Genomic DNA, 24,493 nt, shown 5'->3' on the forward strand with positions numbered 1-24,493 from the left:
ATTAGGCAAATATTTTCTGATAAGTGCATATCTCAGTTCAACAATGGTAACATGCCAGTGTTGTGTCAGTATCCTGTCCCTACTGCCCCCCAAATGACAAAAAAAGCATGTGTGTCATACAAGATGCATGCATTTAAAATGAATACCACTTAAACTCAAAGAATGTTTATTGCTCATTCTTTAAATTATAATCTCAATGCAGATTAGTACAAAAACTGTGCATTTACATACAGTTGTACACATTCTATTCATATATACCAAAACAGAAATGGAAATGAAATGCTGGCATTTAGTGATTTGGATAAAGATCCTTAGACACAATGAACAGAAAACAGCTGAATACACCTGTAACATCTGAAGTTTTGACATCAACATAAACACACCACTAACATAAAAAAAATCAGAAAATGAATAATACAGAAACTGTCATTTTGACCATTAGTTTTCAAGTGATGGACCACATTTTCAAAACTTGGTGAGATTTTGCAGCATAGAAGCAATAAGAAAATCCCTTTAACGCTAATAATGCCAAACCCCAGAGTGAAGCTAACAAAACAAGCAGAAAACAAATTGTCTCTAAAGTAAATTGTACAATCCATTACATATTTAGTTATCCATGACAACACAGACAAAATGGCAAAACATAAAACCCATAAATATTCAGAATTTGTGCACTCAAACAGAATACAGCACAATCAATGGTCGTCTCTAACAGCAGGGTCATCAATGCTGTTTTGGACTTCACCAGTGAGGTTTTCTTGGGAGCCTAAAGTGCTGATCCAGGTTTGCTACTTCGCTGTCTGGCTACACAACAGATTAAAACCCGAACCTTTGGATTCTTCTTCACACTGGTAACTATGGTAAATTAATTCAATTGTTGACAAGTACACATGAATACATTTTTTTCAGGTAATTTAATTTCACTTGAAATTTATCCAGAGCCATTTTTGGGGCAACAGGCTGTGAAGCTGAAACCTGCAACAGTCCACTTAATCAAAAAGACCATGATTAGGCCTTTCTAATTTTACATCTATACAATAATTTTCAGTGCGGACCACTGACAAAGTCTTCCAACTGTTTAAAAGATAAATTGCAGAATAATTTTCCAATCTTGTCAAAAGGGTAGATGCGTGGTTATTTTCTGTATGTATGTACTGCATGTACAGTGTGTATAACATATATACAGATAAATACTATACTAAATCCATCAATATGTCTTTGCAAATTGGAAGGTTAGGGTTTAAAAAGATTAACAGCTCAATCCTCTTCCTGTATTTAAATAATCAAGCCGACTGAATAAGGAATAACAAGATCATTTAAGCCTCATAATGTCATAGTACTTGTATGTACAAAGAACAGGGCTCAGGCAAAGACCAACACCAGAGTTACAGTGTTTAAAATTACCTGTAGATAGGCTCAGACCCTGTGCATCTACTTTCAGCCCTATTATAGAAATGCTACCAACAAAAGGCAACACCAGTAAATTGGTTTTCCATTTAGCTGGTAACTGATTGCTTATTTCATCTGGCAATTACTTTACATTACCAGGAATACCTTTGTAATCAAAGTCTTAATTTATGGTCCTCCTCTACGCAGATCAGCATAACAACAGCTGTAAAGGTGGGAATGATGCTGATCATCCTGAGCGGCTCCAGCTCTTCTTCAGAGGTTTCTTGTGCTTTTGCATCTTTCTTGTCACTCGCTGGTGACATGGAATTAGGCTCAATTTACAGGGGATTCTATGTGTCCCGTAATACAAATATTATTCATTGCTGGGTTGCTAAAACTTGGTGAACTTCATATTTTTGCAGAGAGGGAGACATCTTTTGTAAATAGAGGAAATGTGGTTACAGAAGATGGATGATGATACTAAAATATACTATCATAATTCCCCTCTTACATGTCTGTTCTCTTTCTCCCTTTGCTCCGGCCTCCTCTTGAAACTGTGTAGCCTTTCTTTGTTTTCCTTTCTCAAGCAGTGCCTGTGGACAGAGAAATCTACGTTTACCTTGGACTCATTCAGGAAAATATTTGAATGATAACACTGTATGCTCCCCGTTCTATTAAAATGTGTTAAAAAAAAAAAAAAAAAAAATAGGCAGCTATACAACTGTACTTACCCTCTTCCCCATCAGTAAGCACTAGTGCCTGGAGAATATCTGAAAGTGAGACAATTCCCCTCACCACATCCTGCTCATCCACCACCACCAGCCTGTGCACCTGAGGGAGACAGAAGAAGAGGACCATCAACATTACTTTTATCTCTGCAAGACAGAATTTCTGCCATGGCCAGAAGAATGTGTACAGATATTGATACATGACAGCATCAGAATTAATAACAAGAGACAACGTGGTGTTTTATTTCAAAAGAGAGCTGAGGAGAAACAGACATACTAACTGTGGCTGGCTGAGATTGTGGTGACTTAGTAACAAGAGAAAGCTGGGCAGAGTTCAATCTTGTGCAAGAGTAATGACACACTGAAGTGCAGCTGTGTGCACATGATGTTCTTTTGTTAGAAAATATCCTTATGACTTCACTGAGTTTAGTTTCTATCAACCACAAAATTAAAATCTGTCTGCCAGGTGGTTTTTGATGAGAAGGTGTTGAGAAACAATTCAGATATTTTTTATTATAGTCTGAAGCTCATGCCACCCTCTGGGCAGTAAAGCCCACAAGTGACACAGAGTAAACCAGCTACAAGACACAGCTACTGTCAGACAGACACTAACATCCAACCCTCACCTCAGCCTCCACCAGTCTGTTGATGATGGCCTCCAGGGTTTCGTGTCTGTGGCAGGTCAGAACTCCTTCAAAGTACTGCGATCGGTGCTGCAAGGCTTTGGTCACTGTCACATCCAGGTTGTTGTACGTCTTCTCCGCTGCCAGGTTCTGTATAAATACAGGCCATCATATTAAAGTCTTTATCTTAAATTCAGTTAGCCATGAGATTTATATGACAATATATCAACCGACACATAGACTGACACAGTATGTGTCTTGATAAACTAAATTTTCTGGCAATTCAGAGAAATGTAGATTAATCAAGCAGATGAACAGAGATATGTAGATAAAATAATCATCATCAGAATATCTGTTTTGGCTAATCCAGTCAATAAATTGCTTGCTCATGAATTTACAACACATTAAAACATAAAAAGGAGAATTACCTCTTTAGAAACAGTAGGAAGAAAAGAAATAGAAAAAACAGTTACAGAAAAGAACTTACTATAACATCGAATTTTGAGTATATGTCCACAACTCGACCTGCAAAAGAGGAAGACAGCACCTTAGTACATAAACAAAATTCAAGAGGTCTCTGGTCGTCAATACAAAAACAATAAGGACATCATTTCAAGTGGCTCACATACCTTTGTCGTCCACAACGGGGAGTGCTGACACTCGCTGCTCAACAAAAATACCCAGCGCCGTGTACAGCGGAGTGTCTGAGCGGACCACCGCTATGTTCTTGAACGTTCCAATGTTCAGCTCCTCTAAGGTTTGACTCAAGAATGAGGGTTTTGGCATCTCTGATATCTGAAAACAGTAACAGCAGAATATAAATGCTTGATTAAGCATTTATAAGACTGCAGGAGACTGTAGGAGAATGGATGTCTACAAAATTGTTAAAAAATAATTTTAAAAAAAAAAACACTGTTTCCTTAATGGTAGCTAACAGCCTTTACTCTGTGCCAGGCTTCTGCAGTGTTACTGTCAGAGTAAAACAATGATGGATGATTTACATAATTTAATTTAGCAGAAGTGAGGAGAGAAGCCTAAGACACTTACAAAAAGCTTCAGGAACTTGAGAATCCTCTTGTGTGTGAGAATATAGAGCGTGTTCCCTGTCAGGGGGTCGATTACAGGCAATCTGTGGATCTTGTTCTTCAGCAAAGATGATACTGCATCATACAAACTGTAATGCAGAGAAGTTAAGAGATGACCAAGTTAGTGAAGCTATTTGTAGCATGTTGTGAAATAAAATAGCTGAATTCAAAGAAAATTACAGTGAAAATTTTTTAATGTGAGTTTCTAATGCTAGCCTGTATCTTGTCAGGAAATGTGTGTTTAAGTGTAGATTAAGTGCATTTGTACAATAAATATTGTGGGTATAAACTAAACTTCAAATCTCCCAGCAAAATTTATTTAGACAACAAAAGCTTTGAAAGGTTAACATGTTGATAACTTCCTTAAGTTATTACTAAGTGTAGAAAACATTAGACATTTCTAATTTTCAAGTGATGTCTGATGGAGACTCTGGTCAAAAGAACAAGCTGTGGAGGAACATTTCAGACACCTAAAGTGTTCCCACATATAAACATGCAGTACTTAACAACATGTGCTAGAAATAGATCAGCTTAAAGAGTTTCTGCCACAGACTAAAGCATCAGATGCCCCTTGGTTTTATATTCCAGTGTCCAACAGCCATGTATTCAAGTGATGTGATACCACCAACAACTAAATGCTGATGCCTGGAAGTCCTACTACTTACCAAGCATTAAAAAAAAACAAAAAACTCACCTTGCATTGGGAGATATGCTGACCAAGGGCTTGAACGAATCTTGAAGGTACACCTCTATTACAAACAGACAATATAGTTTACCTTCAGGATTACCAGTATAAATAATAAGACATAACAATCATTAAACATTCTTACCTCTCCACGTTTCAATTTTGTGTTCCTCTAACTCGTATATCTGAACCTGAAAGATTACAAAGAGAGAAAGGTTTGACTTCTTTGAGAGGAACTAATAGAGAAATGACAAAACAACCTTGCAGCTTAAGTTTAAGATGTAATATGTTTGCACCCAATCTTATAATTCAAGGATGATAACCATCTTACCAATGGAGATTTGTAATAGCGGTGAAGAATGTTAATGAAGTCTGTGATGGTTAGCATACCTGCGGAGCAGAAAAAGGAGCATTTAATCAGTCCGTTATTTAATTCATTCTTATTCAGAGAATAAAATGAGCCAAATGAAAATTACTCTTACCAACAAAGCACTGCTTCTTACTGTCCCACAGAGGTGCTGCTCTTACCCCATTAGAAACAAGTGCAAAAAATGCCTTCTTCACCTGTAACAATAATCACACTAAATGTTTCATGTCTGTATTAGCTAATAAGATACAGATTCATGTTTATTTAAGTCCTTTGTTTTACCTGAAGTGACGTATCAAACACAACCAATTTGGAGCTGGTAGGTACAAGGTCATAACATCGGTGTGACTTCATGAACCTGGTGTACACATTGTGCTCCGGGTCTGAGGGAATACAAGAGAGACCATTGTTCACTGTTTTTAAACATCACTGTTTCTCATTTTGGTCTCATGAGATTTATACAAGTGCCTTACCCTCTATAACTGGGTCCTTTTTGCCCTCAAGATCATCAATAGTTACTGGAATCTGAAAGAAAAAGATAATTGTCAGTAAAATCCTCTAGCTCCTCTAGATGATCACCCACACAAATGAGGGTAAAAAGGCTCTGCTGTTATACAGAAAGCATATTACACAGAAGCCTGTGTAACAAGGCTTAAAATTCTCCAGCCATCAGGGCTGGAGCATAAGGTTTAAAATGTGTGTGCAGAGTCATGTACCTTGACATGGTTACGTTTACATAGCTATAATGCTGCATTCTTAGAATTAGATATAATAGGATTTTTGGGTTTAGGTAAAGTCAAGTGGTTAGCGGTGGTGCAAAGTAACCACATACATTTTCAAAGACAGTTAATGTACACCATGCTCAACTACATTTATTTCATAACTTCCGTTAGTGGTTGTATCAAATGCATCAAACAAACAAATAATGATGTATTACTGTGGATTAGCCTACAAGGCAGTATATAAAGTAGTTAAAATCAGCACCAGCTGTAACACTAATGATGTTTACGACACTGTTTCATTGCTTTATATATAATTAAAATCTAGTAATATAATGCCTATTATTCTGGAATAGACCGTTCTGTAAAACTAGTTTATACTTTTGTACTTAAAAAATAAAATTTGATGTTGATACTTAAGTGAAGTAAAAGTGAAAATGACAGGGTATTTCTGCGCTGTGGTATTGCTACTTTTACTTGAGTAAAACCTCAGACTGCTTGTTCCACCACTGGCGGTTAGTGTGGGAATGTGTCATGGTACCACTATCAACAGGTCCACTGCATTATTACCCAGGACAGGCTCTAAAAATATGCACCGCTTCATTGATTATGACTTCAGTTTAGGATGTAGCTAAATGAATTATAACATACACTTGAGTAACTTAGTCATTCAACGAGTTAAACTTCAAACAGCGCTGGCCAAGCAACAGCCGCTCACTTGGGTAAATCTTGGAACAGTTAGCTACAACTAGTTATATCCGCTGTAATAAAAGAGTCAGTCACCTCGACTGTCAACATTTAACGATACCTAGTTGTAAAACTGACCCGGTGTCGTCGCTGCTTAAGTGCAACCTGATTAACCCCACTTTGTGCAAAACCATAATAACAACGTTAGCCAAACGTTAGCGTTAGCTAGCGTCACAGTCTGTTGACATTAATGAGTCAGTCGAGGTGACTTTCGCCTCTGCCTTTTGCGTCGGATATGCCGGTGAGACATTATGTGGAAAACTGTCTTATTTTGGAAACTATTTACACTAGTGGGACCATATTAACATTACCCTAAACGTGTGTCTGTTTCTGACGGTGGACTAAGGTTACGTCCAATCGAGCTAGCCACGGAACCACTACCAACAATTAGCTCGTTGCCTGCTACCGTCACCATGCTTCTCGTTAACCGAAATCGAGAGGATTTGTTAGAAAGCTATCGAACTAGACATATTAAGGTTAGTTGGATAACTTACACACTCCATGTTCCATCCGCCGTTTCGCCTTTCTGTAGCCGGGTTAGTTTACAGCTGGTAGCGTCCAGCAGAGCCAAAGTCTTCCGCTACAACTCCCAACGAGCAACTTGAATGGCCGTTCAGGCGTTACCGTACTACACTTAGTTTAAGCGCATCCCAATCTCAGGTCTTCAGCGATCCGGAAATTGAAGATAATAACTCCCACAACACGACGCTGTATCTGCCTACATGTTTCTATAAAAATTTAACGTTCATATTAAGCTATAGTCCTAAGAAATATGACCAATTATTGTAGTATGTAAAGCCATAGGACAGCTACGGGCAGTAATACTCTGTATAGGCGACCTTGCTTGCAGCCAAAAACAGCACAACACATCAAATGAGTAACAGATTTATTTATATACAAAACTGTTTACAGCAAGATTTCTGAATTAACATTTACCCACATGGGAAATATTGGTGTTCAGGTGCACACCACCACCTGCATCCATAATATCAAGTCAACAGAAGGAGAAAAAAACAACCTTTGAGAGCACCTTGAGTCATGAGGGGAAGCAGATGTGGGAGTTTGAAAAACTGTAAGGCACAAGACACAGCATCACCAGCTTCTGTTCAACCATCAATCATCCATAAATCAACTACTTACTCAGAAAAGCACTTGATAAAAAGTTACAATTACCCAATACAGGCAAAACATGAGGATTGTGGGGAAAAATCCACAGTCTGTGTCATGTCTCTGTAAGGCTACACAAGCTAAGAAAAACAAGTCATTAAGGATCTCAAGTGTCTGACAGTGATCATGCAAGTCCACAATATGAGTTAAATGGGCTGCATGCCATCCTGGCTTGGTTTTATCAAGCTTGTATGAACCATCAAATCAAAATTACTAAGCTAACTCTGTGGGCTTCGGCCACTTAACTGGTCTTATGCAGTGTTAAAATGCAATTTAAAAATTGCAACTCAACAATGTTCATAATTATAACACGCTTATAAGCATATACTCATCATATTGAAGGGAGAGCAAACCTGAACCACTCAAGATATAACCAATAGTATCAAACCGATTTATAAGATTCTATTTATATTGTATAAAAAGGCCGTAACTGGTAAATACCAAAGATCTGCTCCAACCTATACTAATTTCTCTGAGGGTTGTCCATAAGATAACAACTTTATTACAGTCAGTCATGAGAAATTAAACTGTAGAAACAATGGGAGAGGCCTATCTGCTTAGCAGAAAAGCTTAAAATATCTGTTGTTAAATATACAAATAGATTCTTTCATCATGAAGACACAGTTCAAGAATTCATAGGTGAACGGTACCTGAAGATGAGTTGATAAAAATTACAGTGAGAAGAACTGTGAAACCACAGTGAAATTTCTTATCAGAAATCTCATTCTGAGGTGTTCCAAGGAAATCCACCATTGGTGAGAAATAGTGACATTTTAACACCACATTTAAAGCAATGTGAACTGTGACTCTGCATCACTGTCAAAAAAAGACCTGCTGAAATAATACACCAGCCCTAAAAAGGTCACTCACTGTACATTAACGTAACTATTCAAAGAATTATGAGACATACGCCAATGATGTCTCAAACAGCAGATTTAGAAGTAGTTATTACCATATGTTCCTGAAATTTTTTTTTGATGCAGTTAATTGGGGCAATCTTATTTTGTTGTCTGAGCATTCAACTCAAAACTCAAAATTACATTTCAATATTTCAAGAAAATGCTCACTGAAGGCACTTCTTTGTCTAAAACAGATTAGTCATGCTCTTAGAAATTTCTCCCTGTGGTTACAATGAATGGTATAGTTTATAAGCTGTCTGGACAGTTGATAAACTATACCTTGCTATGCAAATCAATCTGGTATCATAACGGAGCAGAAAAGGTCCACTGCAGTGTAATGGTGTCGGTGAGGTCACGATTGGCAAGCCGGTGAAGTTGTGCCCCCTGTCTTCAGCAAATGAGCTTACTCATGTCCTGGATGCACGTTTACATCACAGCACACTTCTTCTCCTCTGGGGCTGCGTTTCCATCAGCTTTCTCCATCTCCAAAATGATTCGCTTGAAAACCTCCACAGCAGTCTGCATTGGAAGGACACTGAGTGTGAATCTGTATCAGAAAATGCAAACTGTGTAGACTGTACCACTGAGTTGGTATTCAAAGAGCTATCTACCCTTACCTCATTCTCCTTGGCTGAGGACTCCATGAATGCAGCACCCCAGGAATCAGCAAGTTTCTTTCCCTCCTCTGGCTTGATAACCCTGTGAAAAATGAAACAGAAACATCACTTAATGAGAACAGAAATTTTATAACTGAATTCCTGTAACTTTTATTTTACACGCACACACTAATCTAGAAAACATTTTTGAGGATAAAGTTGCTATGAACCAACAATGTGTTAGTCCATCTCTTAAGCTATTTACAGTTTCCCAGCCTGTGTATGGCTCTCTCAGCCCTAAGCCCAGACATTCCCACTGAAAATGTTAATCTTTAAAAACAGGTCAGAAATATGGTATATACCGGTTTGTTTGTTTTCCAAAAAGGCAATAGTAAATATTATATTTGTTGGAGTGTAATAGGATTACCTTTCCATGTGGAGATCTTTTTTGTTCCCGACAAGAACAGTTGGGACCCTGAAAAGAAAATATCCTTGTTAATGAAAAAAAAAAAATCACTTGGAAAAACAAAACACATTTAGAGGCAGTGAATGTTAAAAAGCCAACTTACTGAATCTTCCCAACCATGTCTAGCAGCTTGTCATGTAGAACCTGCACAACTTCAAAACTGAACAGACAGACATCATTTAAATACACTTACTTTTAAATACACTGCCAGTCTAAAACAGAAACCTAGCATTTTTGCAGTTGAATATAACACCAAAAACTACAACCCTGATAATTACATTATAATTATGGTTGATTCAACCCCATTATGATACAGTATCACAAATCAAATTATAAACCTAGTTATATAGCAAGTATACTGCATTAGGTGACACTGTTGTTATACATAATAGTGGATTCAACCTTAATAAAACACTGTGGTTTAGGAATTATGTATTATGGACAGTTAAATCTGTATATACTAAAAGACAATGCTAGAATCAATTGTAAGACACATACAGTCCTGTCTACCTATTATACAGTGTTCTAGGACTTAGATGTATCAGAATTAATAGTTACAGTAGTAGTATTTATACAGATGAATAAAACACAACCATCCCTTTACCTTTTGTTGGAAGTCACTGAGTAGACAAGGACATAGCCATGGATGTCCATAGAGTGGGACTGTGGGAAAATTGAGTACTCATCCTACAGACAGAGGAGAGGTATAACAGTCTCACTGAGTATGACCAAACGCAACATAAACGATTTATCGATCTGATATCTGAGTATACAACTGAGTCACAATATCAGCAGCACCTAAGGTTAAATATTTTGGTGGTAGATGTACAACTTACTTGTCCAGCTGTATCGACCAGCTGAAGGTTGAAGTCTTGCCCGTTCACGCTGACCATTTTGTTAAAAGCTGGGAAAAGAGATTAGCTAGTTTTACAAAATGTGTCTTTGCATTAAGCCAAATCCTTTGTGATTTTCTTTGTTGTAGCATCATACCAACTATTAAATGGTGACACTTACTGTTTTCAATGGTGGGGTCATAGGAGTCAACAAACTGTCCTTCCACAAACTGTATTGTAAGAGATGACTTTCCTGTGGTGGGCAAATACATACACACATAACATGGCACTTTACTCCTATTGCAATACATTGTTAACCATATCTTTCTTTGTAACATACACAAATACAGTGTCAGTGTAGTGACTTATTTATGGCTTTTAGCCTATAAATTAAATAAGACTTATTAACACATTACACTACTAGTTACAAGTGTTACACCAAATTCAACACATCAAGTCTGTGACTTGATCAGACATTTCAACCATATTGTCACTGACAAATGTTTTTTAATCATATTTTGATAATCTGATGTTGATGTATTGTAATCTGTGACCTGTCAGAGTCTGTAATGCTCAAGGATCAGTTAGATGATACAGACCAAAGGAAGTGGCCTTCCTACATACACACTTCGGTCTCTACCGCCACAGCTATCAAAATTTACAGGGGTCTAATTAATTTTAATCTTTACTTCTATCATCATGTGACCTTATCTAAATCCTATGAAGGCACCATTTTTGGTAACACCTACTAACACAACAGATAATGTGCTATTTTAAAAGCGTTTGCACTGGTTATATGGTTGATCAATTGGGTCACATAATCTGTTGCAACATCAGCCACACAAGGTCATTTTAGAATAAATTCGACTGATAATGACTTTGTAGGAGGTAAACATGGTTAAAAACTGATTTCTTTACATTTTAAACGTGACTGGAGTTCAGAGACATACCCCGCTTGGCATTTTACCAAGACATCACCGACTGAGCTAACTTTCTTTTCACTGAAAAGGATACCACTAGTAACATATAGCTACAGATATTAAGCAAGACAATGTTGATTTTAGTGTTTCATGTTAATCGACTTCGCTGTAAAAGCCTACAACAAAAAGAAACATAAACAAAGGTGAGCTAACGGCACTAGTGAAACTCGGATACTCTTGGAGAAAACAAAGCCAGGACGTTAGCCTGTTAGCCAGCTAGCCAACTAACATTAGCTGTGCACGAGCTCGTGTGCTTTACTCACCTACAGACCTGTAACCTATAACAGCAATCTTTCGATATTTTGGTTGAGGCATTGTGATGAAGACGGTGTTCAGTAGGTTTAGATAATGCTGTACGCCACCTAGTTTAACTTTCTAAACAAACTTTTATCGCCACATTCGTCTCACGTCACGTGACAACAACAAACTTTTCAGAGCTGCCGCTCGAGCTCTCCGCTGGGCCTCGAGCTGTAACTTCAAAGTTAAACTACAGCAAGTACAACTTGTACTTATCTCATAAATTACTCTCTTTCTCTGTTTGATGTAGTAATAGACATCGATCGATAGTTTGAAAAAATGAAATGCTCGTTTCAACTGAAACTGGAAATGACAAATAGCTTGTTCAACGCGGTTACGACTCGCGAGTGAAACTGACGGAAACTGTCATTGTGTAAGCACACCGTCGTAAAATAAGTGGCTACGTCAGGACTGACATGGGCGAGCACTATGGGCATTTTGTACAGTAGAGGTCACTCTTTGTGCAGCACAGCATGTTTCAGACAGCTGCCCTTTAGACTTTTCCAGACTGAACCTCAGGCCACAGTCACAAACTTTCACCGTCAACATGGGTGGGCTTGCATTGTCTCAGTATACAACAGTATGACATAGGTTTTTTTTTAGACCTAAAGAACATTGTCCGCTGCTCTTCACAACCTTATCTGAACAGATTTAATACAGAACTGAGGTGGAAGAGCTAGACACTTTTTATGCAAATAAAAGTACCAATATAGTGAGGATGGTTTAAAAAAATAAAGCAATGAGTAGGTTTCTTTCCCCAATTAAGTACTGCATTCAAAACCCTACAAAAAGTATTACCAGTATTATATAATTTTTATGTAAATTATTAATTTAGAATAGTAACTAGCTGATAAATAAATGTAGTTTCCTCTGTAATGGAACTTCTGTCTGGAATAAACATATTAAGTTGCATAAAATGGAAAAACTCAAGTAGTTAAAAACTGTTCAGTAAATGTACTTAAACCCCATCACTGATCCAGCTGTTGGAACTAGTGTATAGAAAGTCAAACAGCTCAACATATATTATGCCTATCTGACCTGTCATTTATCTGTGAGACTGATATACACAGATGGATTGTATTTACCTGAGGAGAATGGTGAGCTAAGTCATCCAAGTCTTGTATATTGTATCAAAACATAATGAAAGAAATGTAAGCAGGCTATATCTCAGTTGCTGGACCCCTTTAAATCTATTTAAATTGTTCTGCTTCATGCCCAAAATTCATTTTTTTCATCAAAGCTGAAAAGAAAATGCCATCACTTACTACCTTTAGAGTTTTCTACAATATTATGTTAAGTGTTTACTGGTTAAAGCAGTCAATATATTCTCCTACTTCTTGTTTGTTAAAACAGTATATTGCATTCGTTTATGTCCATCCACTTCAGTTTATCTTTTGAGCCTGACCCCTTGTCCTTTATGTCCTATTAAGGAACTCCCACTTTACATGAAATCGGTGAACAACATAATCTATAATGTGGTGGACATATTTCTAGAACAGGCAAGGCAGGATAATTTACTGTATGGGTGAGTTTTGTGAGTTTTTGTTAAAATAATACAGATAAGGTGTGGTTCAGTACACTAAGGACAACTGCAGCTTTAAACTACTATATCAATATAATGTGTCAGCTGTAAAAACACAGCCACAGAAAATTATTTCTATCAAAAACACATCTAAATCACTACCGAGCCTATTCGTGTTACTAATGTGTGTTTGCGATATTTTTCTCTTTTTTAAATGCAGATTTGCAGCTCATGAAAGCCCGTTCGCCGTTGCTGTCTCAGCTCACTCGGGATGTCACCGGAAATTGTTTGAAGCTCGAGGTAAATGCTACCGGGAGATGTCGCCGTCATAAACAGGCAGATGAAAATACAGAATAACCTCACTGAAACGGCCCTGACAGGAACTGGTAATGCAGCAGTTACTGGGAGAACTTGGAAATGTTAAAAAAAAATACTTTTGTAGCCGCCTGCTTCCGTTGTGCTGTGCCGTGAAAGTCCGTTTCAAGCTTTGAGGGAGAGTACGTTAGCTAGCCAGCTAACCCATAGCTGGTTAGCCATAGCACTCTGGGAGGCGGTGGGTGCCATAGCAACGGTTTAAGAAACATTGACTGTGGTGGCTAGCAAGCTAAGATAGTTCAGGCTAACGGTGGTTTGTTATGCTAACGTTAAACAAGGCGTCGTAGAGACTTCAGTGTCCAGTTTAGCGTTAGGCAGCCACAAGTCATTGTTTTCTACATTGCGCCAGTGCGCATATTATTTAGCTGTCACATTGCTCCGTGCTTCTTAGTAAGCTGTCTAGGATGGCAGATTGTTGTAACGTTACAGTGTTGTGTTGAGCTAACTTGGCTAACGGTAATTTCCATCACATGCAGTAAGCTAATGTTAGCCACCGAGGCCGAACCGTAAACTTTACCTCAATGCTACCGTTATGTAAACGCTGTCTGTGTTGCGACCCGGATTTCAGAATTAATTTGTCTCAAATGAGCCTAACGCTAGATCAGCTCGTCATTAAGTTACTTTGTCAGTGTTGCCATGAGTCAATTTAATTGTTACTGAGTCGATCAGCTGATCTGTAGTTGCTGAGATCAAAGTTGGCGCTAACTTAGCTGCTAGTTAACTGTTTTCAGGTACAATTAGTGAACCCACATCGGTTCATCTTCAGCACATTTGCTGTTTGTGAGTTAGTGTACCTAAATATTGGTACAGAATCCATGGCCTTATGTAAATTACACCGACAAGTTAACGGTAGTTAGCTAACAATTAAGCTAGCTTTTAGTGTTGGTTTTTGTTTTCGGTCATTGAAAGTTTCAGACATAATTTAACTCGTACATTAATTCTCAAGCAATAGCAATTCAGCTCGGTGTACATCAGGGGTTTTCATTTCGTAATGAGAGTTCAAATTGAACCTTTATCTGCTTTATCTGTAACTACTGTATGTTTTCTTGTTATTAAAAGGAGGTTGATTGTGTTTAGTTATGTTTGAGTGAAACAATGCACAAGGGAATGTTTGAGAGATATAATTAAGCTTGATCCTAACCTCTGACATTACTGTCATTTCAGTATTCTGCTTTAACTAGTATGGATGTTGATGACTGCAATGGCCGGTCTTATATATCAGGTAGGACTCTGGTCTGTTGTATCACAAATAGGCTTCTCTTCAGAGGTTGATCTGCTGTGATGACAGATCTTGTGTTTTCTTTTTTTATTGCAGCTAGTGGAGACTCCTCAATGGAAAGAGAGTTTTCTGGAGCCCTTGGAGGTCCAACAGTGAGCACCCCAAACAGCAAGGAGACATCTCCTAGTCGCTCTCTCAGTGGTCAGTGAGAAAATACGTTTGAATCCCACAAAATGTACTATGTAATCATTAATCAAATCACCAAATGTTAGTTATTTTGCATGTCTCCTCTTTATTAGTTCTTATATAAAATTGGAACTGCATGTCACTTTTACTGTGATATGTTGAATGTTTTCAAAGTTTGTGCAAATATTTTTATGATGTTATTATTCAGACTACGCTTAATTATATCAATTTGTGAAGCAGCCCTACTCTAATCATGTAAGTAATGACCTATGCTAACTCTGTTGTTTCTTTCTGTGAAGTCTGGCAACATGCTGGATGACAGTCTAATTTAAGGTCTTTATTTTACTCTTGCACCTCTGTAGCCAACTCCATTAAAGTGGAGTTGTACAGTGATGAAGACCCAGGTCGCAGTACTGAGGATGAAAGAGGGGAGCGGGTAGAGGAAGGAGGTCCTGAGCAGACATCCGAGGCTGTTGGAGGCTACAGGGAGCTCACCAATCCTGAAACCATGCCAACTGGAGCCACCAGGCTGCCAAATGGAAAGCTAAAGTGTGACGTCTGTGGAATGATCTGCATTGGGCCTAATGTTCTCATGGTGCACAAACGCAGCCATACAGGTGACCGATCACTTTAGGTTCTGTGAGAAAACATTTCTTTTTGCTAAACAAAGTAGGTTAGATTTAGAAGGTATCTTTGATTTAAATTAGATCTAATTTTGATTATGTCTTAAAGAAGTTTTTCTCTTTCTTATCAATTTGTCCTATTTGTATGCCATTCACCATTTGCTGATGCATAGTTACATTGGAGTCAAAAATATGGGGAAAAAACATAACAATAAAAAAAACATGCACAGCCGAAACCTTGATTATGCAAATCTGTCTGAATCTGGTCATTAATCAAGCTGACTGGCAGAAAAAAGCTGCTCTGATGTTTGTAATTTAACAAATGGATCTGGGTATAAAACACAGTTTCATACACTATACATGTAATTAGGGAAGTTGGGTTAATAGGTTTAATCTATCTCCAGGTGAGCGACCATTCCAGTGTAATCAGTGTGGCGCCTCCTTCACTCAGAAGGGTAACCTGCTCCGTCACATCAAGCTGCACTCAGGGGAGAAGCCCTTTAAATGTCCCTTCTGCAGCTATGCCTGTCGAAGACGAGATGCACTCACTGGCCACCTTCGCACTCATGCAGGTAGGACAGATTCAAGCGTGACGAGTGACTTTTTTGAATAAAATGACTGCCATGCTCAGACAGTAATAATCCTGTAATCCTACTTTGTCCCCAGTGTCTTCTCCAACTGTAGGGAAGCCGTATAAGTGCAGTTATTGTGGCCGTAGTTACAAACAGCAAAGCACCCTGGAGGAGCACCGTGAGCGTTGCCACAGCTACTTACAGAGTCTGGAGTCACAGCAGCCATCCAGTGCACAGAATCCAGGTATGTGTTTTATGAAATTCATGGACATAACATATCAGAAATAAACAACATATTTTAACATAAAAACAAGAATCTGAATCACAATATAATGTTCCATATATCAGTTTCCCAATGGATTGTATTAGCCTCTCATGTAGAAATGTAGTCTACCTCCTTAACAAGGTAATGCACAGAATTCCCCATTTACAGTCATTTTTACTGTATCCAAAACATGGTTTAGATTCTAATGAAAATCAGCATACAACTTAAACATTTGGGCTAAATGCTGACTGGGTAATAGGAAAACCCCAAAAATAACATTACAGTTTGTTTGTACTCTGTGCAGGAGAGGAGATGAGAGAGCTAGAGTTTATACCCGACTCTCTACTGCAACCCTCCTCAGACAAGATGGCATTTATCGATCGGCTCGCCAACAGCATCACCAAACGCAAGAGATCCACACCACAAAAATTTGTAGGTGAGCATTTGGTCTCAGTGTGGACGGGTTCAGGAAACTTAGACAGCAGCAATTATTGCTTGAATTGGATACCACATGCATTAGGACTGATCTTATTGTCCTAATGATGTGACCACCAGCTTCTGGCTTTTATGCACTTTTGTTTTATCCAGGTTGTATGATTTATCATAGCTTACCTCCAATTATTTGGTTTTAGCAGGTCTGACTCATCCATAGCTGCAGGATTAGACTCCAGTCATTAACTTGAAAACTCAACCACAAAACTTATTTTTATTCCACTGTACAATATTGTAAGATAATATCTTTCAACTGCAGGGCAGAAGCACATACGCCTCAACCTTGGAGATGCACCTTATGAGCTCAGTGCTGGTTTGGATAAAGATGGGGAGATGCACGTAGGGGACCTTGAAGCCCCGCACTTTACTGGTCTGGGAGGAGAATACACAGGCATAGCCGGTAATGGAGGAGGGGTGTCAGACACACTAAGGCCTCTCCACCTTCCTGCCACTCACCCTTCATGTCTATCGGAACTCAGGCCGATCCACAGCTCCTCTAACACCCCCGTCGCTCTAGGTCCAAGGCTGGACTGTACAGGAACAGGAACTGGACTGGGATCTGCGGGTGTCGGGGGAAGGGAGGCAGCAGAGGGTCACGAAGACCTGCCCATCGGTCGAAGTCATGCGCCCTCACCTAGCAATGGTTGTCAGGACTCTACAGACACAGAGAGCATGCCAGATGAGCCATGCAATAGTACTGCTCCAACTCCAACCCTGCACAGTAACAATGGCCATCATCTCCTCCACTCCAACAACCATAACCCAGTGCCTCCCCCCATTGCACACCACAGGAGTCGGGACAGACACAGCCCCAGCCACGCCAAAGAAAGGGAGGTAGAAAGAGAGGATGGAGGCCACTCAGCCCCACCACCTCCTGCACTCGCTCCAACTCCCAGCTCACCTACAGCACCCTCCTCCACCTCCAGGGAGGCTTTTCGGGTTGTAGATGCAGAGGGGCGGGCTGTGCGCTCTTTCCGTTGCGAGCACTGCCGTGTGCTTTTCCTGGACCATGTCATGTTTACCATCCACATGGGCTGCCACGGTTTTCGTCAGCCTTTTGAGTGTAACATCTGTGGCCACCGCAGCCAGGACCGCTATGAATTTTCTTCACACATCGTCCGCGGAGAGCACATCCTTGACTGAAGATGAAGGGTGGACAACCTGCTTCACCTAGAACTATTTTTACACTGAGACAAGGACCTGGCTGGGTTTGGTCTGCACACAAGCTAAAAAGAGCACCGATGACGTGAAACTGATTCAGATATTTCAAAGAGGCATTGGTACAGTAAGTAAGTACCAGCATTAATGAAAACTTTATATTAATGTTTCTAGAATTATAATAGTGGCCCTCAATATTTTCAATGCACTTTGAACAACAAAAAATGCACTTATAATTAAATGTATTCTAAAGTAGATGAGGAGCCAGTTCTCTTTTTCATCCACAGATGTGCCTTGCTCCAAAATCCAGGATTCAAACCTGATGCACAAATCATTGAAGACAAATCTAAGTTTTGTCCATAACCTAAAAACTTTCCCCTCTTGTGCACTTTAATAAAAATAACAAATAATTAAAAATTAATGTGAAGTTGATGGGCTCGCCTACAATGGAATCTGTAGCTTGTAATGCCTTGTTCTTAAAGCACTTTTTCAGTTAAATGATTCCCTAACAAAAATGACATCCTGCAGTTTCATTCTGACTTGGGATTGACTGTGTACAATGGATCGCTTTTTAGAATGCAAAGTGAAGTGCAGACCAAACTCAAAAACCAGGTCCAAGTTGAATAGATGTGTTTGAGGAGTTGTCCGTGAATTAGAAATGCACTTTTGTTTTTCATGTGGGTTTGAGTGACAGATCTTAGTGTGTGTGTGCATGAGAGTGTGTGTGTGTGTGTGTGTGTGTGTGTGTGTGAGAGTGAGAGAGAGAGAGAGAGAGAAAGAGTGACCCTGTATTTTTTGGAAGTAAATTGAATAAGTAAGTGAAAAATGAAGGCCTTTATTTGTGTGAATGCTGAATGGGGCTGTGTATGAAATGTTTTTTCTTTTCTATGACTGCTTTTGTTGCACTGATACCTGCCAGAATACTATGATTATATTAAACTATTTTGTAGAATACATTAATGACCTGCACATTTCTCTCAAATGTGAGAAAAACTGTTTTTTTTTTCTCACTAGGAAAGGATTATGAGTATCACTGCCACAATTTTAGAGATTACTGAAGAGGTTAGGGTCTTTGAAGTCCTTGACATTTTCCTTTTTATCACTCCATCAAACTTCAAACCAACACTAATATATTTATGCTATATTTAAACATGATTTTGGTGTTATTATCTCATTGTATTGTGCCTTTCTTCACCCTGATCACACCTTGTTGACCAGACTGTAGGACATGAGCTACAAGGTCACGTTCATTGTGGGTGATGTTAGAGATTGTGACTTACTAAAAAGATTTAAGCACTCCAGGTGTTTTCCAGACGCTGTAAAGTCTCTGGCTTATGGCTTTGCACAAAATCTATTTATCCTATTCAGATATGGCTGATTTTTTTTAGTGTTGGCAAAGAACCAATTCTGCTAATTTATCAAAGACTAAATGTGCATGGCATTTGGCACATGCTGCTATGACAAGAATGAGTGCAGTGTACAGTGGCAGTTTACTACCGTCCTCACAGATTGAATCCCAAAAAGATGTTTTATTTGTTTTGTTTTTTTTTTCTCTGAACATATTTCAGTCCACACAGTCACCAGGCACTGATGTGACAGTGACAGAGTGGAACAGGTGTTTATTTCAGTTCAGTTTTGTCAGTTGTGATTTATAATAAAAGATCCTGTCTTAGTAAAATTGTACAGAAAGGAAATATACGTTAAGAGAAATGTGTTGGTTCAAAGAACACCGTCAGCTTGTGATTCTGGCTGTTTACATGTCGAAACAATGGAGATGGTTATTTTAGCCACTTTTTGTTGATAGTTCATGTTACACACTTTAAGCACAATGAGTTGTACTGTCCCACAGGCTAACTTGGTAAAGTCTAGATTACAGAATTGGGCACAAAAATGAATACTCAGATTATGTTGATAAACAGGACGTTTGTAGATGAGATATGTACATCATATATGCACTGATATCCAAAAAGGCTGGAAAAATACTGACAGTCAAAATCATCAGCTGACATGAGCCCATTAATTTCAGTGTGGCGCAAAAAAACAGCTTATTGAACAAACTGTCCCCAATATGTTTATCAGAACTTTTATTTTGATATTATTTCATAAAAGTGTAGATCTTTTCAGTTTCAATAAATGTTGCTTCTCAGACGTCTTTTCAGAAGCAGGCTGAGCAGAAACCAATGAACCATTCAAGGCTCTAAATGGACATTTAAGTTTATTTTAGCATTGGGAACAGTTCCTGGTTCTGTCATGGTCTGAATTTAACTCATGTATGAGTTCTCACAATTTTAAGTAGTGTAAACTCCAAAATATTGCTGTTTTTTATGAAGAGGAATAAAAAAAAAGTGCTTGGTTATTATATCATTTTTAGATCACAGTGAGTGTGGTTCTGTAAAATGTGGCTGAGCCAAAGAACCACTACTTCCTACTGTACGCACTTTTCCTTATTAGAGTAGCAAAATGAAAAAAAATCAAAGTAAATGAATATATTTGTACATATAGTATGAAATATGAAGAAGCTGCAAGGTAATTTTTTTCCACTGCTTTGTCAGAAGAAACTTATAGATGTTAAAAACTCTTCTCCCCTTAGTTTTACAGAATACGTTTAGCAAAGATAATTTCGGGTTTCCCTCTGAAAAATAAACAATGTAAATGTTAACCTCAGTTCATTTTTGTTTTAAGAATTGTTGAGAGTTCTTAAGTGGAGCTACTTTTGTTTGAGGGATGGTTTTATAGTCTGTTGTTGACACAATGCAATGTGACACACAAACCAAAACAGGTGGTTAAATCGTTTTTTTTCCAGAGTTACAGTTTAATAATTTAAAATCAGATTATCTTGCCTTAATATAAGAATACAGACTGTTATGTCACATCAAGACAGAGGTTGGTTTGTAAATTGAACATCACAGAATCTGGAAATTCAGTATGACTTTAATGTAAATGATTTGACACCAAAGTTGTCATTGCAGATCACTGAAATTGTCATGGAGTCATTTTGCATGAGGAAAAAAAAAGCTTTTACAGACAAGTTTCATCTTACACCCTGCTTCACTGTGTATATTCTGATTTAGGCAACGACTTGTCTCTACAAAGGCCCAGGTGTGATCTTTCTCCAGTTGGTGTGATTTTTGTGTAGTAGACTTTGCTATTGTGCCTTTAGCCTGAGGTCTTTTTTGCATTTTTCCCCCTCAACAGTTCAAATTCTCACCCTTTAAGTGTAAAGCTTATTTTGTTAATCCTGTGGTGCAAGTACTGCACATTATAAAAGGCTCCACATTATTTTGGATATCTTTAAAGTTTTTATTCACCAACTATTCAACTGTAGAGTATAACTAAAACCACCAGTGCTCAGTGACCCTGGTCAGAGCCCGTTTTTAATTTTTACAGCCAGACAACCATAGATCCATCAGAACAACTTTGGTAATGCTGGCAGCTAGGGAGCCAAAGAAATAACTCTTAAATGTGTAAAACTTCCCATACACCTCAACCTGCAGCCATTATGTTGGACTGTAGTGAAAAATGCTGTAGAAAAATAGAATATTTAAAAAAAAAAAAAGCTTGGAGCTCTAGTCCATGTTTCAGCTAACCCCCTGCAGAATTGTACTTTTAAGTCCTAAGTTCTGCCTCAAAGTAGGTGCATATTCACTATCTAAGAGCCTGCTTTCCCTTCACAAGTTGCAAGTTTGGACATAGATTTTTCTTTTATTTTTTTTTATTTCTGTGTGCTACACTGGGCAGTAATGTGCTTCTAAACCTGATGCATGTGGTACCAACGCTGTTTGCTCCTCAACCTACACCCCAATCACCTTTCTGTTGTATTCTTAAGGACAACCAAATAAACTGTCTACTCCAATTTAAGACTATACTTCAGAAAAGAACCTAACTCTAGTTTGTGGTATGTTGTGTTCAAATGTTTTCCTTGTTGCACTATTTGTTCCCTTCAGTTTCACTCTTAAACCCCCCACTCCTGTAAATGGTCTGATATCGCTTTAAATAACTGCAGAGCCTTTTCAAATGTATCATATGTAATTATGCATTTGCGTAATTCGATCTTAAACTACTGTAAGTTTTGTACTGTAAGAAAGTCTATTCCAAATAAAATACTTGACAGGCCTGTCTTTCCTACAACTACACAACACAGTCAGTTTAGAAGAATGAGCTTCACACTTTTCAAAGTTTTTGTAAAGATTTTTGACTTTATTCTTCAGGTGTACAGCATTTTCAGAATCTGCTTTACATAGGCTTTGCAGGAGTTCTTGGTGCACCAGCCTGTTAAACAGAAAAAAAAAGAGTTTTAGATTCATGTCACTTCTATTGCTTTTGACTTGTCAAACACAGGTGTAACTAATTACATTAATTACTGTGTCCACTTTGATCTATCAGCCCCAGTGGTCTGGTATTATGCATGCTTGTTTGTTTCAAATGAACTGAACAATCATTGACATTAGCTTAACCTGTTCTTTTCCTGCTATGACTAGTCCAATTATCAAAATAAGACTTTGTCGAGCTTCACTGAACATAACGTGTCAGTAAAAACGAAGTGCAGTGTTGTGGATGTTACTCACCGTGGGCCTGAATCTGGGTGGGGGGGTACGGTCTTTCCTGGCCTCACAGGAGCGGTTCCTCACCACCTTGCTGTGAATGGCGCAGCTGACACAGTAGTGCAGCTTCACATAAAGCTTGGGCAGAACATAGGCTGCAGAGTGGATACAGAGGAGAAGGGTACAGATGAGGACGTGCTGCCAGGACTAAAACACCAAGACGGCTTGTGATGACGATGTGTTAAATGAAATAAATGAAATAAACGAACTACACTCACGGTCAAAGACACTGGCGTCTGAGATGTCTCTCACGGCCGCAGCCTCCACGATGTTCCTGATGACAAACTTCTTGATGGCCTTGTCCTTGGGGACACAACGGGCACAGTTGGTGCAGCGGATGGGCTGCACGTGCCCACGGCCCTTCTTAGCACGACCGTTGTTCCTCCTCTTCTTAGTCTGTAAAACAGAGGCCACAGTTAATACAAACTACATCACAGCCTAACAATTGAAGACAGTATCAGCTGGCAGTTACTTCCATTCAATTAATCTGCCAATTTTCTATTAATGTCAGGAAATGGTGAAAAGTATCCTTTCAGTATTTTCTTTACATGTTGTAATTTGTCCAAGAGATACTAATGGTAATCTAGTAATATTCAGAAAAACAGGATATACTCATACGAGAGGATACATTTTGGGGAAAAAAAATTATAATTATGATGAATTTGTTCTGATAATCGCAGCTGTGGACACAAGTATGAAAACAACAACCACCAAGCAAAAGTGCATAATACTGCCCACTGATCAAATAACTTCAGTGCTGTAGTCTATAATCAATTCAACAATGTTCACTTTTACAGAATTCAAAGATTAGTTTAAGCTTTACAATTAAAAGGAAGAATTTCTAAATTTTGACGTTAGTTACTGTAAATCTTCAATGATGTCCTTTCAACATTTGCAATAAACACACAACCTCACCCGCTCACCGAAACAGCATAAACTGACAATGTTGTCGTTTTTCAAGACGTTTAATCTGTATTTTGTTGGGTGAATACAGTCTTTTTAGTTACTGTAGGTTTGACTCAGTGGATCGTCAAATGCACGGAGTGACTGCGGTGTCTCGAGCCGACAGCTAATCAAACTGAAAAACGTATATTTTTGCGTTTTTTGCCTCTTATTTTGCTTGACGTATTGGAAAACACAACGACAGAGTAACCTGTGTATTTTAACCCACACCGCCTCACAGAGATTGACTGCACTTTAACAGCGGCGTTATCCTTTGCTGGTTCACAGGAACACATGCACAAAACGGCTAGCCTGCTAACAGCTAGCATTAGGCCCAGACTCATTTTTTTATTATTTTGACCGACATCTAACACGGATTCTCCTCACCGTGGTTCAGCTATGTGTTTATAATACCTAAAAAGACACAATCGTGTATGGCTGCTCGAGTAAAACACCAATTTAATTAGTTTTTGCCGGACGGCCGCCACTGAAACACACTCACCATGTTGCACGGGAAGCTGGAAAGAGGACCGGAAGAGGTTGTACCGCGAGAAGTAGTGCAATCCGCTCCGCCCTCTAAACGTTTCTATTTGAAAAACGACCTAATCAATGTCTTGTGTTATTTTTATTATCTAAAAATTTTGTATTCGATTTACAGTTAAATAAAAAATAACAATTTCACAATTTTTACTGCTGGAAAACAACCTTAACAAATGTATTCGCGGAGGGATATCCGTATACACAGGTTTTTATTCAAGCGTGACTGGAGTGAGCGGAGTTCTCTGTTACTGCAGTAACCAGAATCAGGGGCGGTGCCGTCGAGCAACTCTGTATAGTAAAACAAGCACACCTATGTTCTTTAGTTCAAGTACAACAGGATAAGTAAAGTATTTTGACCTGGACTCATGTCAAACAGTGAGACAGGGCTGTGTTGATGCTGAGTTTCTACTGTTATCT

General features: G+C 38.6%; 4 protein-coding genes across 8 annotated transcripts; 1 reads left to right on the forward strand and 3 right to left on the reverse strand.

The window, feature by feature from the left end:
- Positions 1 to 149: 149 nt before the first annotated feature.
- prkag1 (protein kinase, AMP-activated, gamma 1 non-catalytic subunit) lies at positions 150 to 7,004 on the reverse strand. The gene is made up of 13 exons (XM_018673500.2): positions 6,838 to 7,004; positions 5,351 to 5,402; positions 5,160 to 5,260; positions 4,993 to 5,074; positions 4,842 to 4,900; positions 4,656 to 4,701; positions 4,520 to 4,574; positions 3,788 to 3,914; positions 3,370 to 3,535; positions 3,228 to 3,265; positions 2,744 to 2,890; positions 2,121 to 2,220; positions 150 to 1,982 (listed from the first exon to the last, which is right to left on the reverse strand). Exons 1-13 carry the CDS (start codon positions 6,844 to 6,846, stop codon positions 1,972 to 1,974), a joined length of 993 nt encoding a protein of 330 aa, XP_018529016.1. The 5' UTR covers positions 6,847 to 7,004; the 3' UTR covers positions 150 to 1,971.
- Positions 7,005 to 7,212: 208 nt separating this feature from the next.
- LOC108881470 (GTP-binding protein Rheb) lies at positions 7,213 to 11,966 on the reverse strand. The gene is made up of 8 exons (XM_018673501.2): positions 11,548 to 11,966; positions 10,486 to 10,557; positions 10,308 to 10,375; positions 10,076 to 10,158; positions 9,575 to 9,631; positions 9,433 to 9,480; positions 9,027 to 9,108; positions 7,213 to 8,928 (listed from the first exon to the last, which is right to left on the reverse strand). The coding sequence occupies exons 1-8, from the start codon at positions 11,597 to 11,599 to the stop codon at positions 8,836 to 8,838; spliced, it is 555 nt and encodes a 184-aa protein (XP_018529017.1). The 5' UTR covers positions 11,600 to 11,966; the 3' UTR covers positions 7,213 to 8,835.
- Positions 11,967 to 13,310: 1,344 nt separating this feature from the next.
- Positions 13,311 to 21,851, forward strand: LOC108881472 (zinc finger protein Eos). 5 transcript variants are annotated; one of them, XM_018673503.2, is made up of 8 exons: positions 13,317 to 13,403; positions 14,643 to 14,700; positions 14,794 to 14,898; positions 15,246 to 15,500; positions 15,911 to 16,078; positions 16,173 to 16,322; positions 16,648 to 16,779; positions 17,095 to 21,851. In XM_018673503.2, the coding sequence occupies exons 1-8, from the start codon at positions 13,335 to 13,337 to the stop codon at positions 17,976 to 17,978; spliced, it is 1,821 nt and encodes a 606-aa protein (XP_018529019.1). In that variant the 5' UTR covers positions 13,317 to 13,334; the 3' UTR covers positions 17,979 to 21,851. The 5 variants fall into 5 exon arrangements, with proteins under 5 accessions (XP_018529022.1, XP_018529019.1, XP_018529020.1 ...); XM_018673504.2 differs by having other exon boundaries at positions 13,374 to 13,489; XM_018673505.2 differs by lacking the exon at positions 13,317 to 13,403 and adding an exon at positions 13,559 to 13,934.
- A 317-nt stretch (positions 21,852 to 22,168) lies between these two features.
- On the reverse strand, positions 22,169 to 24,197 carry LOC108881476 (40S ribosomal protein S26). Its single transcript, XM_018673510.2, has 4 exons — positions 24,039 to 24,197; positions 22,813 to 22,990; positions 22,559 to 22,689; positions 22,169 to 22,262 (listed from the first exon to the last, which is right to left on the reverse strand). Exons 1-4 carry the CDS (start codon positions 24,039 to 24,041, stop codon positions 22,227 to 22,229), a joined length of 348 nt encoding a protein of 115 aa, XP_018529026.1. The 5' UTR covers positions 24,042 to 24,197; the 3' UTR covers positions 22,169 to 22,226.
- Between the last annotated feature and the right edge of the window lie 296 nt (positions 24,198 to 24,493).

Source organism: Lates calcarifer, linkage group LG12 (genome assembly GCF_001640805.2).
Source record: "Lates calcarifer isolate ASB-BC8 linkage group LG12, TLL_Latcal_v3, whole genome shotgun sequence".
Classification (NCBI taxonomy): Eukaryota; Metazoa; Chordata; class Actinopteri; family Centropomidae; genus Lates; species Lates calcarifer.